This window comes from Gracilinanus agilis, chromosome 4, assembly GCF_016433145.1.
Source record: "Gracilinanus agilis isolate LMUSP501 chromosome 4, AgileGrace, whole genome shotgun sequence".
Lineage (NCBI taxonomy): Eukaryota > Metazoa > Chordata > Mammalia > Didelphimorphia > Didelphidae > Gracilinanus > Gracilinanus agilis.
In genome coordinates, this window is record NC_058133.1 from 490,589,007 (window position 1) to 490,604,735 (window position 15,729).

The 15,729-nt window shown below is 42.0% G+C and overlaps 1 protein-coding gene across 1 annotated transcript in view; it reads left to right on the top strand.

Annotated features, from left to right (window-relative positions):
- The window catches only part of RPA1 (replication protein A1), a 74,906-nt gene that overhangs the window by 38,526 nt on the left and 20,651 nt on the right, over positions 1-15,729 (top strand). Inside the window, exons 7-15 of the mRNA XM_044676337.1 lie at positions 2,026-2,155; positions 3,569-3,671; positions 5,929-5,997; positions 6,160-6,352; positions 6,540-6,679; positions 7,256-7,404; positions 10,904-11,036; positions 13,242-13,418; positions 15,493-15,600. Coding sequence (XP_044532272.1) covers positions 2,026-2,155; positions 3,569-3,671; positions 5,929-5,997; positions 6,160-6,352; positions 6,540-6,679; positions 7,256-7,404; positions 10,904-11,036; positions 13,242-13,418; positions 15,493-15,600 — 1,202 coding nt within the window. The remainder of the gene's footprint in view (positions 1-2,025; positions 2,156-3,568; positions 3,672-5,928; positions 5,998-6,159; positions 6,353-6,539; positions 6,680-7,255; positions 7,405-10,903; positions 11,037-13,241; positions 13,419-15,492; positions 15,601-15,729) is intronic.

Below are 15,729 nucleotides of genomic sequence, written 5' to 3' on the forward strand. Positions count from 1 at the left end.
CCTGACTATCCATTGAACCACCTAGCTGCCCCACCCCCCCAATTTCTCTCTTAAAAGACATTGTTTTCTGTTTTTCAATGCCACCCTTCTGAGAGGAGCAAAAGGAAAACATTGATATTATCTGGGTACCTGTGACACATTGTCATTGCCATCAGCTGGATTTGGTGATCTTCAGAATTCTTCCTTAAAACTTTGCCTGCTCCTCTGCAAAGGTAGCTTCCAAGATTTTCACTGCTTAACCCACTCTTACCACTTTTGCATTCTTCTCAGTAATGTGTGATTATTGTCTAATATAACATCAGCTCCCAAATATTCAGCCTCCGGATGGATGCAGTGGCATGGGTCATCCATTTTGCTTCAGTGATATTCTCTGATTTTCCCTCAGATGTCCCTTCCCAAGAGCTTTGATACTTTGTGGATGTGATTTCATTGGCATGTGTGTGCCCTTCACTGACAGCCCCAGCCCCGGCACAGCTTCTCATCCTATGTGATTCTTGTCTGTGTCATTTCATAAGTCTTCCATTGAATATTTAACCAACTAGATAATGGTCTCTGGTTCTTTTTCATAACTTGGGTTTCACCACTGGTATCCCTCTTGTGCTATCAGTCTGTTGTCTCTTACTCTTGATATGTGACTGGTCCCCCTATGCCTTTATATGCACAATAATGTCTTTTATAATCCCTATTTTTGTGTCCAAGTCACCGTCATTGGTCACATGCCCATGACTGTCCTCAGTTAATGTTCAAATTAGTTCAGGCACCCTAATCCCCCATCAGCTGGGCAGTGGAAAGAGAAGACCCAGACGTGTGCTGTGTGTTGGGAGAAGCAGACTGGCTGCAGATGCTCCCTTGAGGGTATTGTGGTTGTGCCTTGTTGAGAACTTTGGCTTTTGATTCCATGCTTATATCTCCTGGTCTTCCTGGAGAAATAAAAACTCTTTGAACTTAGGAACTGTGCTCTTTCTCTGTTCTGTCCTTTAAATATTCAGACCAACACTCAGTAAATACTTGTTTAATGGATGACAGGGTTCCATTTTTTTTTTAAACTAACCTCTTTTCTGGGGAAATATTTTAATCTAGGTGACAATCAAAGGGATATTTTGTTAATTTACAGTTCTAGTCTTTATGGAAACTGAATGGATTGAGAGAAAAGAATCAGCTGTTAAGGACCAGTAGTTACTACTGTGCTATCTCCAGAGAGTATAGAATTGCAGCCTGGCCTCTGTTGTTCAGTGACACCAGCCGAGTCAGAGCTGCTCTTCTGCCAACCAGGTGTCCTGCACCCAAGGGCTGGTTCATCCCATTAACTTCATGCCACACTTTTCCTTAGTATCTATAATAGGATGCTAAGATCTGGAATTTTTCTTGTGTCAAAATGATAATACTGCTAGGAAGTAGTAACTCATTTATCTGAGTGACATTCCCCTCCTCCACAGATCTGGGAGCACCTTTTCTTTTGCCTGTTATTACTTTTCCTGATGTCATTATGTTCATTGCAAAAGATTGTATTTGCTTCTCTGCAATCTTATGCAAGGCTATTGCTCTAAAATGAGGTTTAAGGGGGGCAGCTGGGGAATTGAGAGCCAGGCCTAGAGATGGGAGGTCCTAGGTTCAAATCTGACCTCAGACACCTTCCAGCTGTGTGACCCTGGGCAAGTCACTTGACCCCCGTTGCCTACCCTTACCAATCTTCTACTTTGGAGCCAATACACAGTATTGACTCCAAGACGGAAGGTGAGGGTTTAAAAAAAAATAAAAATAAAATAAGGTTTAAGGAGTAGCACAGGAGGGATTAGAGGTTGATGACCCCTACTTATCAAACCCCTCCTGTACTCCTCCTGAAGACTGCCCTTCCACCCCTCTGTAACTATCAGCTTTTAGGATCTGGGTTGAAATGAGAAGTAACCTGAATACATTTCCTACCAGTTTAATTTTATATAATTCTCATCACTGGAGCTGGCCATAAATACATTATACAAGTTAAATGGCATAAGGATTTTTTTGGTCTTTGTGTATATTTTAAAGGTTCTACTGCAACCAAGAGCTTTGGTGTTTCCAAGACATTTGGTAAAGTTGGGAATGCTAACCTGAGCACTCCCGGAGGATCCCAGCTGAAAGTCGTACCCATCGCCAGCCTCAATCCCTACCAGTCCAAGTGAGTTGGGAAACCTGCCAGGTTTAAGATTTCCTTCCTTCCCCTAGAAGTGCTTTCTGCCTTTTTTAGATGTTTGGGTGCCAAATGTAGTTGGGTGCCAGATGTTCGATAAGATTTTGGTAATGCGTCTAATTTTCTGTCTTTTGAATAATCTGTGTCAGCTTTTTCAAAAATCTCCCAAGACACTAAGATTATTAAAAGTAGGGATGTATAAACTTCATGTAGCAAGTAAATAATGGAGATTATTATACTGAAAAAATGCCAATCTTAACAGAAAAACACCTGATAGTTATTGATAGTAGTAATTGAGAGAATAGCCTCCTAGTCTAAATTTAAGCCGTCTTCCTATTAATTCCCCCCTTCTTATGTAGGTCCTGTTCCTAAATGAAGTTTCTTTAAAAGGAAAAAATCCATTTTGTGTTACACACTGGTAAATAAATCTGATTATGAATAAATTTGGATTTTATAGAAGACACAATGGATGGAAAGTACAGGCTATATTTAGATCAATACAGCACCAGCAGTGAACATCAATGTCCAGTGACATGCTGTGCTTCTGGACACCTGTCATCAGTGGGAGATTTTCAGCCTAAAAATAGATGATGACGATGATGGTGGTGGTGGTGGTGGTGGTGGTGGTGATGCTGGTGATGCTCTTGGCTAAAATTACCTATATGTTGCAAACTGCAGTGCAGTCTTGTTAATCTGGTTTAATCTGTTAAATTAGACTAACACGGGCTATTTAAAAAGAATACCTTTCTTCTCAAGACTCTTTCATAGTTAATACTTCATATTTATGACTCCCTTGGAGGTAGGAAAGTATATGTGGGATTATAAGGGGCCTTGCAAGTTAGCCTCCAAGATAACATGAGAAGTTTGTAAAGTGCTATGTAAGCCTTAAAGCACCATATAAATGTTGGTGATGGTGGTGGTGGTGGTGATTATTATCAAGATCCTATCTAAAAAGAGAAGGGCCTGATCTAGAAAGGGTGTGTCTGATTCCTTGTACCATAAGTTTGTGTTTACTTGACTATGTGTCAGAAGCTGGATGCAAATTTACCATCATTTGTAACATTCACAGAATTAAAGAACTGATAAACTACAAGTGCTGACCAAAAGCACTAGACTTTTTAGCTTAGGGCCTTATCTGTTGCTGCCTTGGAAAGGAAGATGGATTATAAATCTGTTTCTTTGAGAGAATGCATAAACATGTTATCATCTTGCCTACTTTGTTTTTTATTTTTTTCTGTAAACTGCTGGGCCTGTATGTTCTCTTTTGGTCTAAGTGCCTGCCCAGTGGGCATAGCCTGACCCAGGAAGGTCCAATGTGTTGGCTGGGCCAGGGGGTGTAATGCCATGTTTTCTTTGAATAGGATTTTGTGAACATTTGATATTTATTATTTTTTTTCCCAGGTGGACTATTTGTGCTCGTGTTACTAATAAAAGTCAGATCCGCACCTGGAGCAACTCCCGAGGGGAAGGAAAACTTTTCTCTATAGAAATGGTTGATGAAAGTGTAAGTTGTATCTGTCATTGGGGAAACAGAAGCAGTTGACCCCTTGAGCAACAGACGACATCTCTTTGCTCACTGTCCAGGCAAAAACCAGAATAAGCCAAAGTTTTTTTGACCCAGACTGTGCTCTATTGGTGTTCTCTTAGATTGAGAGTCATAAATAATATATACCATCCCTTCCATATTTCATGGGTTAGGGTACAGCACCCCCTTGATTTGGAAAATCTGTCTAAAATCTTTTGGCCCTTTCATATCTAAGGAGTCTGAATTTTTTTTTCTTTCATGGGTGTTTATATGCATTTATGAGTTACTAAACATTTTAAGGTACCTCTACGTTTCTGATCTTTGTGTGTCATCTGCTGGCTTTCACATCCTTTTTCACAAACTTTTAACTTTTTACTTATTTTAACTTTAAAAAAGAAATTGTGTATATGGTGTTAAAAGATAAAAGTATTGGTATTACACAAATACTTTACATATATTATGCATTTCTGGCTTTCTCTACTTTTTCTGTGTCATCTGTGGCTTTTGCAAAATTCCAAAAAAATTCTTACTTAATTTCTTTTGCCAACCTGTGCAATATATTGAAACTGAGATGGGAAAAGTTGTGATGTAGAAATCATGATTTGTATCTTGATTTTAAGTGAGAGCATTTAGCATTGTTAGAACTAAATGTGTTTGTTTTTTCCTACTTCCTAACAACTCTTTAGACAGAAAGCTCTGGGCTAGGCAGTTGGGGTTCAGTGACTTGGGCAGGGTCCCACAACTAGAAGTGCTGGAGTTAGACTTCTGAACAAGGAGCTCTGTTAGACTCTTGGCAAGCAAAGTTGTAGCACTATGATGTGGTTGATGCTTGTTTTTACTTAATAGAGAAATGGTGCTCTTGAGGAATCCCTTATTCTATGCAACAGCCATTTTGTTAATTTAAAGGACTTTAGGGAGATATGGTGTCTGACTGTGGCCTTTCATATAGTTTATCCAGACAAAATGATTAGGCGTGTTAATGGAATAAGAAGAGATTCTTTACTAGTTTGGGGCAGGAGCAAATAGAGAGAGAGACCAGAATTTGTCTTTTGACAATCCAACAGCTACTCTTTTTCGACATTGAGGCAGGGTAGCGGTAGTAGGGAGAGCTTTGGACTAGAAGTGTGGAGATTTGAGTTCTGAGCCTGAAGTACTGAGGTTCCCTCCCACCCCCCCAGCCATTGGACCTCTCCAACATAGTTCTTTGACAAAAGCAAAAAAAAAAAAATGAGTGAATAATTGAGAGGATTGGAATAGATGAACGGTTAGATCTTTTCAGCTCAGAATTTTTATGATTCTAATCCATCTTCATGGGATGTTTCAGCCATTTATTTCCATTTTTGATCTATCAGCAGCATTTTACCTGACAGTGAAAGTAAAAACTAAGCTACTAGCAACTTTGAAAATCAATTTATTGATCTGGCATTAGTTGCCATGTATTTAAGAATGAGTTGTCACAACATTTTTGGCAGATATAAAGCAATACCTCATTTAAGAAGTAAGTAAGTTTTATCTACAGCAAAGCTGGTGCATCTCTAATTTGATAACAGTTTCACATGGTAGCCCAGGGTGTGGAGAGTTGGACCAGTTTTAATTATTTCTACTCAGAACTCAGTTCCTACTAGCTGAGCTTTATTCTAGGTAATTCCTAACCCAATTTTTCAAAAAGAATTAAAAACCCTTTCTTGTCTTATCAAAGGCAGAAAATTAGTAAGGGCTAGGCAATTGGGGTTAAGTGACTTGTCTAAGGTTACACAGCTAGTTAGGGTCTGAGGTCAGATTTGAACCTAGGTCCTCTCTGACCACTGAGTCACCTAGTGGCTCTAAATTAATAAGGCTTGGAATTGGATACATTTTTCATCTGAAATTAATAGTTCCACCTGAAAAACTGTAAATTGTACAGAATCCCTGAATGCTGGCATTAGAAGCACCTTGTACTCCATATAGTCTATCCATCCTCTCTGCAACTACTCCTCAAGTATTCTGGACAGCTTTTACTTGAAGAGTTCTCAAGGGAAGGGGACAGCCTTCTGGGACAGCCCATTCCACTTTCTCATAGCTGTAATTGTTAGGGAGTTTTATTCTACTTGGAAGTGAATTGATGTACATTGATTTGGGTGTTTCTTGGCTGCTTGTTACAGGCACACTAGGGAATTCTATGACTCTTATGACAACTAGTCTGTTGAGACCTTACACAGAACGGCTGGCTCTAACTGCTTCTCCCCTTTTCTTGCAGGGTGAGATCAGAGCTACTGCTTTTAATGACCAGGTGGACAAATTCTTTCCCCTCATCGATGTGAATAAGGTACAGTCTTGGAACTAGGACTGTGGAGTCTCAGGTCACTCATTCACCTAGAGACTAGTTGAATGGTGGAATGAGGATGAGGAGATGGGGATCTTTTGGCTGATTGTGAAAGTTGTTCACATCCCTGGTTTGAGATCTCAGTGGTTTGACGTGTCTTTGTAGGTGTATTACTTCTCCAAAGGCACCCTGAAGATTGCTAATAAGCAATTCACAGCTGTGAAGAATGACTACGAGATGACCTTCAATAATGAGACTTCTGTTGTGCTTTGTGAAGACGCTCATCACTTACCTACAGTTCAGTTTGACTTCACAGTGATCGGTGATCTGGAGAACAAAGCCAAAGACTCACTTGTAGGTAAGCGGATGCAGTTTCAAGAAGGGGGGGAAAGGCTGATATTGGGCAGTCATTGGCTTAATTATGCAAATGTGCGAGGAAGGCCAGATGAGGCAGGGATGGGGGCCTTGAGATTTCATCTTGGGGAGGGATGTTTTCCAGGTGGGATCTGTAAGCATCCCTCACTAAAATAGTGTCTCCATTTCAGACATCATCGGGGTCTGTAAGAGCTACGAAGATGCCAGCAAAGTCGTTGTGAAGTCTTCCAACAGGGAAGTGTCCAAGAGGAATATCCATTTGATGGACACGTCAGGGAAGGTGGTGACAACAACTCTGTGGGGAGAAGATGTAAGTTACTGTTCAGGAGTCTCAGCAGAGGCAGAGTATGCATGAAGACTGTAGATCAAGACTTTAAAACGCTTGGTTTGTAGTTGTTGGGGTCTGTGCACAGAATGGGGAATTGTCTTAGGAATCAGAACTCCATTCGAGCATTTTCTCTGAAAATAAATTGCTCAGGGCAGCTATGTGGCTCAGTGGACAGAGAGCCAGGCCTGGAGTTGGGATGACCTGGGTTCAGATATGGCCCCATATACTTCCCAGTTATGTGACTCTGGGCAAGTCTCTTAGCCCCATTTGCCCAACCCTTGTCTTTCTGGCCTAGAGTTGTTACTAAGCCATAAAGTGAAGGCTTTTTTAAAAAATGAAGAAAGAAAGAAAATGTATTGCTCTTTAAAGCTTTACCTAGTGGTTTCTGAGGTGATCTCAGCCCGTAAAGATGCTGAGAAAGTCCTGGTATAGTGGGTGGTCTTATGTTGTACATAACCTTCTTGAGGTGAGGAGAGGCCAGGCAGGAGCCTTTTCGTGTAAGTATTAAGTGTGCCCCTGGAACCCTAGTAACTGTGTGTGTGCTCTCAATTATTCCAGGCTGACAGATTTGATGGCTCTCGCCAGCCTGTGCTGGCCATCAAAGGAGCCCGAGTCTCTGATTTTGGTGGGCGGAGCCTCTCCGTCCTCTCTTCAAGCACAATCCTTGTGAACCCTGATATTCCAGAGGCCTTTAAGCTGCGTGGATGGTAGGTTTTTGTGGGCCCTTCTTCCTCAACTGGTAGAGAACTGGGTTCTCCTTGTGGTCCTTGTATCAGTCCTCTGACCTGTCTGCTAAGCAGGGGGCTTGTTTCTCTATTTCTGGGAGGCATTATGCCCTCTGAGAGGACGGCTTTCAAGTTCTTAAACTGACAAACCTGTAATCCCATGACAAACCTTGAAGAGTTGGAGGGAGGCAATTAAAGTGAAAGCTTTGCCAGCTGACCCAGATCCTCCCAAAGCAGGGCGCACTTAGACTTCAGCAATTCTGCTTTGAGGAGCTTTAGTGGAGAGAACATTTTTCTTCCTGAGATTTGATCCGTGTTATGGGTCTCTTAAGGTTTTCCTTGGTGTGGGTGAGGGGAATGCTTTCTGATTCCTTGAACTATTTGGTGTTGGAGTACATCTTCTTCTTCTTTGGCGTTTTCATTGGACTCTGTGATAGAGTACAATGAGAACAATAGGCTTTTGTCAGCAGGCCATTGTGGTTCCCAAAGCACTCTGGGGAGGAGGAAAGCCTGTTAAGGTTTCTACAATATATCTTCTTTTTCAGGAAGTTAGAAGTCTGAATTAAAAGAACACTTCACTTCAAATTGGAAACATGATTTGTGAGAATTGGTTTGGTTAAAGAAAACATTTTAACTAGCCTTAGCTTAAATTATGTGGCTGTAGTTGGAGGGAAGAAATGGTATGACTTCCCAGTTGTGCCGTAGGATTCAAATAAAGAAGCATTTCACTCTTGATTCTAGATAAAATCTTGTGGGGTTGTAAGTCTTTACTGTGGAGTACCAGGAGACTTAGAGGGGATGGTTCTGCCACCAGGAGTGATGGCTGACATTTATGAGGCCTTCTGAGAGGCCTCAAGCAAAGCTTGGTTTTTCCTACCTCTTGGTTGATCCTCTAGGCAACTATGTGAGGTATGAATTGTCCCTCCCTTTTTCTTTTTTCAGAGGAAGACACTAAAGTTAGAGACATTAAGGGAATTGGCCATGATCCCACAGTACCTGGGAAGTGTCTTCGACAGGTTCTGGGTTCAGTTCTTTATTAACTTGGAATCTAGCCCATTGGCTGGTAGGCCATAATCACTATGTCCCCACATCCAGATGTGATTAGGGAATTGCTTAAGGCAGTGATGGGCAGACTACAGCCTGGATCTGGCCCTCGGAGAATAGTTTGCCCATCACTGGTCTAGAGAACCCTTTTAAAGGATTATTTTTTTTTAATTCTGAATTTGATGAATGTTCCCTCAAAAAGAACATTTTCCATATAAAAAGATCAACAGGGGTGGGGAAGGTGGGAAGTTATATGTGAAAATGTCACTTGAGTATTGAAGGCTGCCTTGCTTGACCATTTATGCTGAACTTCAGGTCTCTGATGTTAAAAAAAAAAAAGCTTCAGAGACCCTCTTTTCTTTCTCTTTTTTTTTGGGTGGGGGTAGTCCTATCAGTTGTTCCTTTCTTCCCCCCAAATCCCTCAATACAAGAAGAAAAACATAATCCTTGTAATGAGTAGGCCTCATCCTCACATATCTTATTCTGTGCTTTGAGAACATTAGGCCTCTGCAGAAGTTGGAGGGGCAGACTTCCTTATCTGGAATCAAGAGCACCTATTGAGGGCACTTTCTCATTCAAAAACCAATTCTAAGATTAAACTGGATTTTCATGTCTTTTCATTTATTTGTGGTGGGAAGGGACCTGGACCCCTTATTCTTTTGGAATGGAGGAACTCCTGGCAAGGAGTTTTTCTGCAAAATTCACACCAGCACTTTCTTTCCCTGCAGTTTTGTCCCTTAATCTTAGAAAGTTGCCTGAGGCCTCATTAAGCATCCCTCCCTCAGGCAGCTTGTTTCCAGGAGAGGATAAATGTCAGCCTATCTAAGGCGCAGGGCCTTTCCATCCTACTTCTATTTTCCTGTTATTCTAACCTTTCCTCCTCCCTTACCTTCAAGGTTTATTTAAAGAAAATGTTTTATCATAAACTAGGAAGTCATCAACAGGTGTTAATGTTGATAATGGCCAGAAAATGGACATTAAATGTGAAACTAGGAATCCTTAGGGTTTTTTTTTTCATGCCTTTTAGCCTTATATCTAACTTTAAAAACCAATTGCCACCTACCCTCCACTTAATATCACTTCTTAGACAAGTGGGTATCAGTCCTCTGACCCCAAAAGGACAAGGGCCCTGAGCTCTGTTTTCTGGAGCTTATGAACCAGGTCTAGTTGGCATTGCCACACTAAGTTGTTTTCTCTTAATTTTATGAGGGATCCAGACAACATAGAAAGCTACTCGAATTTTAAAAATGCTTGTATACACTCTGTTATTGCTGGAAGCTGAATGGGATGCAGAGTATTTAGTTCTCAGCTCAAATAACGTGGAGTTTTTATTGTAAGAGGGGCTGTTCCTCTCCTTGCTCTGCTGACTCCCGATGAGCTGTCTAGGGTGGAAAATGTCTCCTTGGAGCCTTTGAGACAGTAAACTAGTGTTGCTGGTGGTGCTGAGACAGATTTATGGACTGATGCTTCTGTGTGAGGGATTTCACAGCTTACCTGATAGAACAAGAAGGCATTTGTCTGCAGCTTAGCCCAGCAGCCAGCCTGCAAGGTGGCCTGCTTTAAGTGGGTAGCTATAGGTAGGGTCACTCTCAGTTCCCCTCTTTCTCGATTATCTGCAGCCTAGTTTTAGTTCAGGCTGCCATCTCCTCCTTGTTTGATAGTTTCTTATCAATTCATTTTGCTTAGGGAACATGAATTAATTTTTATGTTAACATAAGGACCTCATTAAGAAAAGAGGTAAATCCATGATGGGATGGAAAGGGGCACTTCATTTTAAAGTCGAATGCAAATGCTTTGGGGACTGTCTAATACTTAGACTCTCTCATATCCATGTAAAAAATATAGATATGTTTTAATCCACAAAATCAGAAGTGTTTTTACCACATGCTGCGCTTATTCATGGTAGGGCCAGCGCTGTTCTGCTGACTGAGTATCCAGGGGAGGAGAGTATTAAAGAAGGAACTTTATAGGCCTTAAAGGGCCATATACATACGAAGTGTTATTTGTGGTTACCAGAGCGTCAGGCTTTTGGAGCTTTTTTGTTTTAATTGAACGCTTTTTGCCTTTTCAGTGTATTATTGTTTTTAGGACTTGGGCCCCTAAAGCGCTGTTGATAGCTCTGTGGCTAATGACTCAGTGATACTCGGGACTTTGCAGTGTGTCCCTTGACCACTGGGTGGCATCAAAATGATTGAGATAAGAGTGTGGAGGTCATTTACAACTGGTCTTAATAGCCTTCAGAATGCAGTCAAATTGGAACTAACTTTTTCCCAAATGTGGTTTGAGTGATGCTCCTGCACAAATGTCTTTTGCTGGTCAAAATCTGTGGGAAGGGAACAACAAAGATCTACCATCTCGCCTAGGGGCATGAGGCAGGTTTTGGGAAGGTGAGCTTTGATTTTATTTTCACGTCTGCTTCTGTATGCTACTTCTTCAGGTTTGACTCTGAAGGACAAGCCTTAGAAGTTGTTTCCATCTCTGATGCCAGGGGTGGAGGAACGGGAGGGAGTAATACCAATTGGAAAACTTTGTATGAAGTTAAATCTGAGAACCTGGGACAAGGTGACAAGGTAAGTGGACATCCTCCTTGTTGGGATGTTTTTGTTTACACTGAACATTTGGGAGTCTTTGAGCCAGTTACCAGCAGACTTCAGCTTGTGAGTGACCCTTCCTGAGGCCTGGGCAGGGCTGCCTTTTTAGTGCTTATTCTGAAGAATTCTCTTTTCTCCCAGGCTCTGGGGCTTGTGAAGACCTGCCCCAGGCCTGTTGATCACCAGGTCCAACCCCTGCTCATTTCTCTTCTCCTGGCTCATTGCACTCACTGCATTCTCTCCCCTGCCTTTGTCATTACCATCTTCATCGGGCGTATGTACCATCACCTAGCAACCACCTCCCTGTTCCCTTTGACTCGATACCCTTCAAGCTAGCTGGGTCACTGAAGGCAGCTACTCTAGAGAGCCCATCTGTACTCCCTCTTCTCCAGGATGTGTTCAGAACTTGGCCCATGCTGTAAAAGCAAGAGCACTGAGTTGAGATAATTTAGTGACAGGTTCCTTCCCAGAGCTCTCAAGAGATGTTGGTTGGGGATGGGGGAGGTCAGTGGGGTGTGCACAGCATGTACTAGAAGGCCTTGAACTACTTCTAGGGCTCTAGGAGCTAATTGGAGTCCAGAGCAGACATCCCCAGGAAGGCCGGAGCTTGCTTCCTTTTGCTTGTCCCAGTTCCAAACTCAATCCCAAAGCTGTCCAAATTTCTTTGAATCTTTAAACATTTGTTTATATTTAAGTATATTTTTAAAAATTCAGTTTTCAGATGCCTTTTGTTTTTACATGGCAGCCATTTTATGTACACACACGTTTCCTTTGAACCTACCTTTGTGAGAAAGAAAAAACATACAGTATACAGTCCTAAATAGTTCCCCAACTTCAAAGAGATTTCTCTGAATTCAGGATGTGGTGTGGAAAGCCCTGTTGGCTGGCACTGAGCCTCCTTTCTGTGATGTTGAGGTTTGAGTTCACATTGACTTGCATGACACTGATTTTCCACCTTTTTACCAGGACTTAGTATGTTAACCTTATTTCCTATTCATTTTACATTCTGCTAGAATTGTCCTCTGCCACCAAAATGTGAGTTAGAAAGAACCTTCGAAATCCCCAAGGCCAGGCCATAATCTTAGCTGATAGTGGTAGTCGATCCCATTTATATCAAGTATTGAGGTTTACAAAGTGCTGCCTTTTCACAACAACCCTGTGAAGTAGGTAGTAAGCTCTGGTTTTATATCCCATTTTATAAGTGAGAACGCTGAGGCTCCAAGACTTTGGGATGACCTACTCAAGGTCACCCTGTTTAGAAGTGCTGGGCCTGAAATTCAGACCTTGGGCTTTCCTAATGACAAAATCAGTTCTCTGCTTAGACAATGCAGAATGCCTTTGGGAGCTCTCCTGTGAATTAGAGAGGAAGGACTGTGGGGAATCTCAGAACCCACTTTAGGAAAGAGACTCCATAGGGGAAGCTGGCTTCTCTGGGGGCTTTTCCATTGGCAAAATGAAGATAAAGGTCACTCTGGACCCGAGCTCAGTGTCGTCCCCACCCCCCAAATTGGTTGGGAGGCTGGTTGGCCATTGCTTTCCTAGATTTTCTAGTCGGTAGCACTCCAGCTCGTAGATCTGCTAAGTGGTGATTCATCGCTCTCCAAAGAAGAATGGAATGGACAGAAAGCTTTGTCTTCTGAAAGAGAAAACTGCAGAGTGCAATTCTTGCCCAGTCTTCAAGTAGAAGAAGGGAATGAGCACATCTCTTCAGCATAACCCAATTGAGAATTTGGCTCAATTCTAGCAGTACAAAGTTATTTTCCTTAGAACCTGGGGGCAGTTGGGTACATGGTAGATAGAACTAGGTTCAAATCTGACCTCAGACACTTCCTAGCTATGTGACCTTGGGCAAGTCACTTAACTCCTATTGCCTAGCCCTTACTACTCTTCTGTCTTAGAAATGAGACTTAGAAGGGAAATGTTTAAAAAAAAAAAAACACAACAAAAACCAAACCTGGTTTCACTTTATAGGCGGTGGGGTTTTTGTTGTCATTTCTGCACTTCAATGCTTAAACTGTTAATGCTCTAAAAGAAATCTTTCCCTGTAAGCCCTGGGATCTTTAAGACCTTGAATATTTAGACACACTATATAATAGTCTGTCATTGAAACACTAGTTGCCTGTGATTCTAGTGCAGAATATAGTTTTGGTGAACCAGTGTCTCGTTCTTCTCTCTCTCTGAAAGGCGGATTACTTCAGTTGTGTGGGAACAGTGGTGTACCTTCGCAAGGAGAACTGCATGTACCAGGCTTGTCCCTCTCAAGATTGCAATAAGAAAGTGATTGACCAGCAGAACGGGCTCTACCGATGCGAGAAATGTGATCGTGAATTTCCCAGTTTCAAGTACCGGATGATCCTGTCGGTAAGATTCTGAGGGTCACTCACATCTGGCCAGTCCTTAGGCATCCAGGGTGCATTTTGTTTAGAGCCCTGAGTGATGGATTACTTCCTGAGTAACCCAGCTTTAGGTCCTGAGGTTCAGGTCATTCAGAAATTGGCTGTGATTCTTGTTGAAGAAGGCAAGACATTCACTAACACTGTCTCTGTGTTCCTGGAGCTTGTAGTCTTGCTTCCCAGTCCTATAGCCAAGAAGTGGCTTCCTGGACCCACTGGGCACGTGGTATCTCTTGCTTCTCACTCAGTACGTATGCCCATTCCCCATACTGGCCACAGTGCTACAAGGCCTATAAATGAATGAGCAGGACATGGTTTTTGAGGGTCCTGTAAACAAGATGGGAGGGAGACAGGCTTTCAGGGAACTTACTAGCATATTTTCTTCCTCCTTTCTTCTTGCCAGAAATTTGAATTTGGTGACCCTACCTGACTGTGGTTCACAAGTATGGCCTGCAGTACAATTAGAGTATCGGTAGCACTTGCCCGCTAACAGTTATGAAGATAAATTAATTTGAAATGGCATTTCTGGAGAGCAGTAATTGCACTTGTACAGCTGATCCCTATATTTAGTTCATTTCTTGTAGGTAATGTTCTGTTTCCCAGGCCTTAATGGAGCCTGCCTCAGAGGAAGACATCTCTGAGTGATGTTGAGATGGTGGCGTCTTCTTTCCCCATATGAGTTGAACTGCTTTCCATTTTAAAAAACCTCTCACACATTAAGGGTCTACAGCTACCCTAAGTCGTCATGCAGAATCTTAGCCCAACAGAAAAGGTCTGTCTACAATCAAGTTTATTATTTTGGGTTTGCCGCCCAGTGCTTTTTGCCGAGCTGAGATAACAGAAATTGTTTGGTAGATGGTTTATTCACAATAGCCTTTCTTTTAAACTTCTAAATGGCAAAATTCCCATGCACAGTCTCGTGTGTCCTGGATCTATTCATCCAACATGACTGCCACTTTGGTGGCACCAAATGGGAGGCCTTTTTCCCCCTCCCAGGACTGGAAGTAGTTGCAGATGGGAACCAGATGGATGTGTTGTCCATTGCCATCCTCTGTATGGCTGCTTTTTATTTTACAAAGAGGTTTTCACCATATTTTATCCATTGAGTCAAGTCAGTAACAGAAAAACCCTTCTTAAAAACCCTGCAGATGCCCAAAGTCATCAGAAGGATTTCTTAAGTCCCTTGCCCTGTAAATCATAGAATGTCAGCATATTAAGCATTGTAAAGGTGAGAAAGGAAGAGTCGCTTATCCATGGTCACATGGTGTTCGTTACTGGAGGCAGAGCTAGATCTGGTACCCCTGTTCCTTGCCGAGCTGTCTAGGGCTTTTCTCCCATTTTCTACTTGGCTCTCCTCTTTCTTCAAATTCTCTCACTTTTGAAACTGGGATATTTGCAGCTTGTTCCTCTATCCCCACCCTTCCACCCACCCTCACTTACTTGTGGTAATGCCTTTCGCTGATTCAAGCTTCCTGTGCTCTGTCCAAGTTGAGAACACTTTGTTCTCATCTAATTTGCTCACTTAAGTTTGAATGTAAATTTGCTGGCTGCCTTACAATGAGAAGATTTTAGTACAGACTAAACCCCTCAACTCACATCTATGCATTGTCTATTTTTCTGGGCCCCCACTGATGGAGGACTGTTAGTAACTGAAATCCTTGGATGAAGCCCCCAGGGTGACCTATGGAGCATGCAATCCCAGTGAAATAAAAAACCAAAGGCATAAACCTCATGTCGTAAAGGAGGAGAGGCTTATGAAAATGTCTAGACTCAAGGGCAGTGGCAGATGGATGTAGGGAAACTTGAATTCTCTTTGTCAAGGGTTGTGAGAGTGTGTTTCTCCACATTTTTCTTCATTGCGTTGGGTTTTCCTTTCATCCAGATTTTATTTTTAAAACTGACTTCTTATGGGATAACATTAGTGCATAGGAGTTTCTTCAAACAATAATTGTAATCTTAATAGAGTTTAAAATCACCAAACCAGCTTTGTGTCTCTGTTTATTTTCTTTGTGGGGAAATAATTTTGAGTTTTGATTTTTCAGGTCAATATTGCAGATTTCCAGGAGAATCAGTGGGTGACTTGTTTCCAGGAATCTGCAGAAGCTATCCTTGGGCAGAACACAGCGTATCTTGGGGAATTAAAAGACAAGGTCAGTCACCTTTCTAATTTGAAGGAATTGGATTTCCCAAAGGCCTTCTGTGTGGACACCATTCTTCTCTATGAGATGATTTTTACCTCTTTAGACTGTTTGCTCTGTTTGTATTTCATTTCCCAGTCC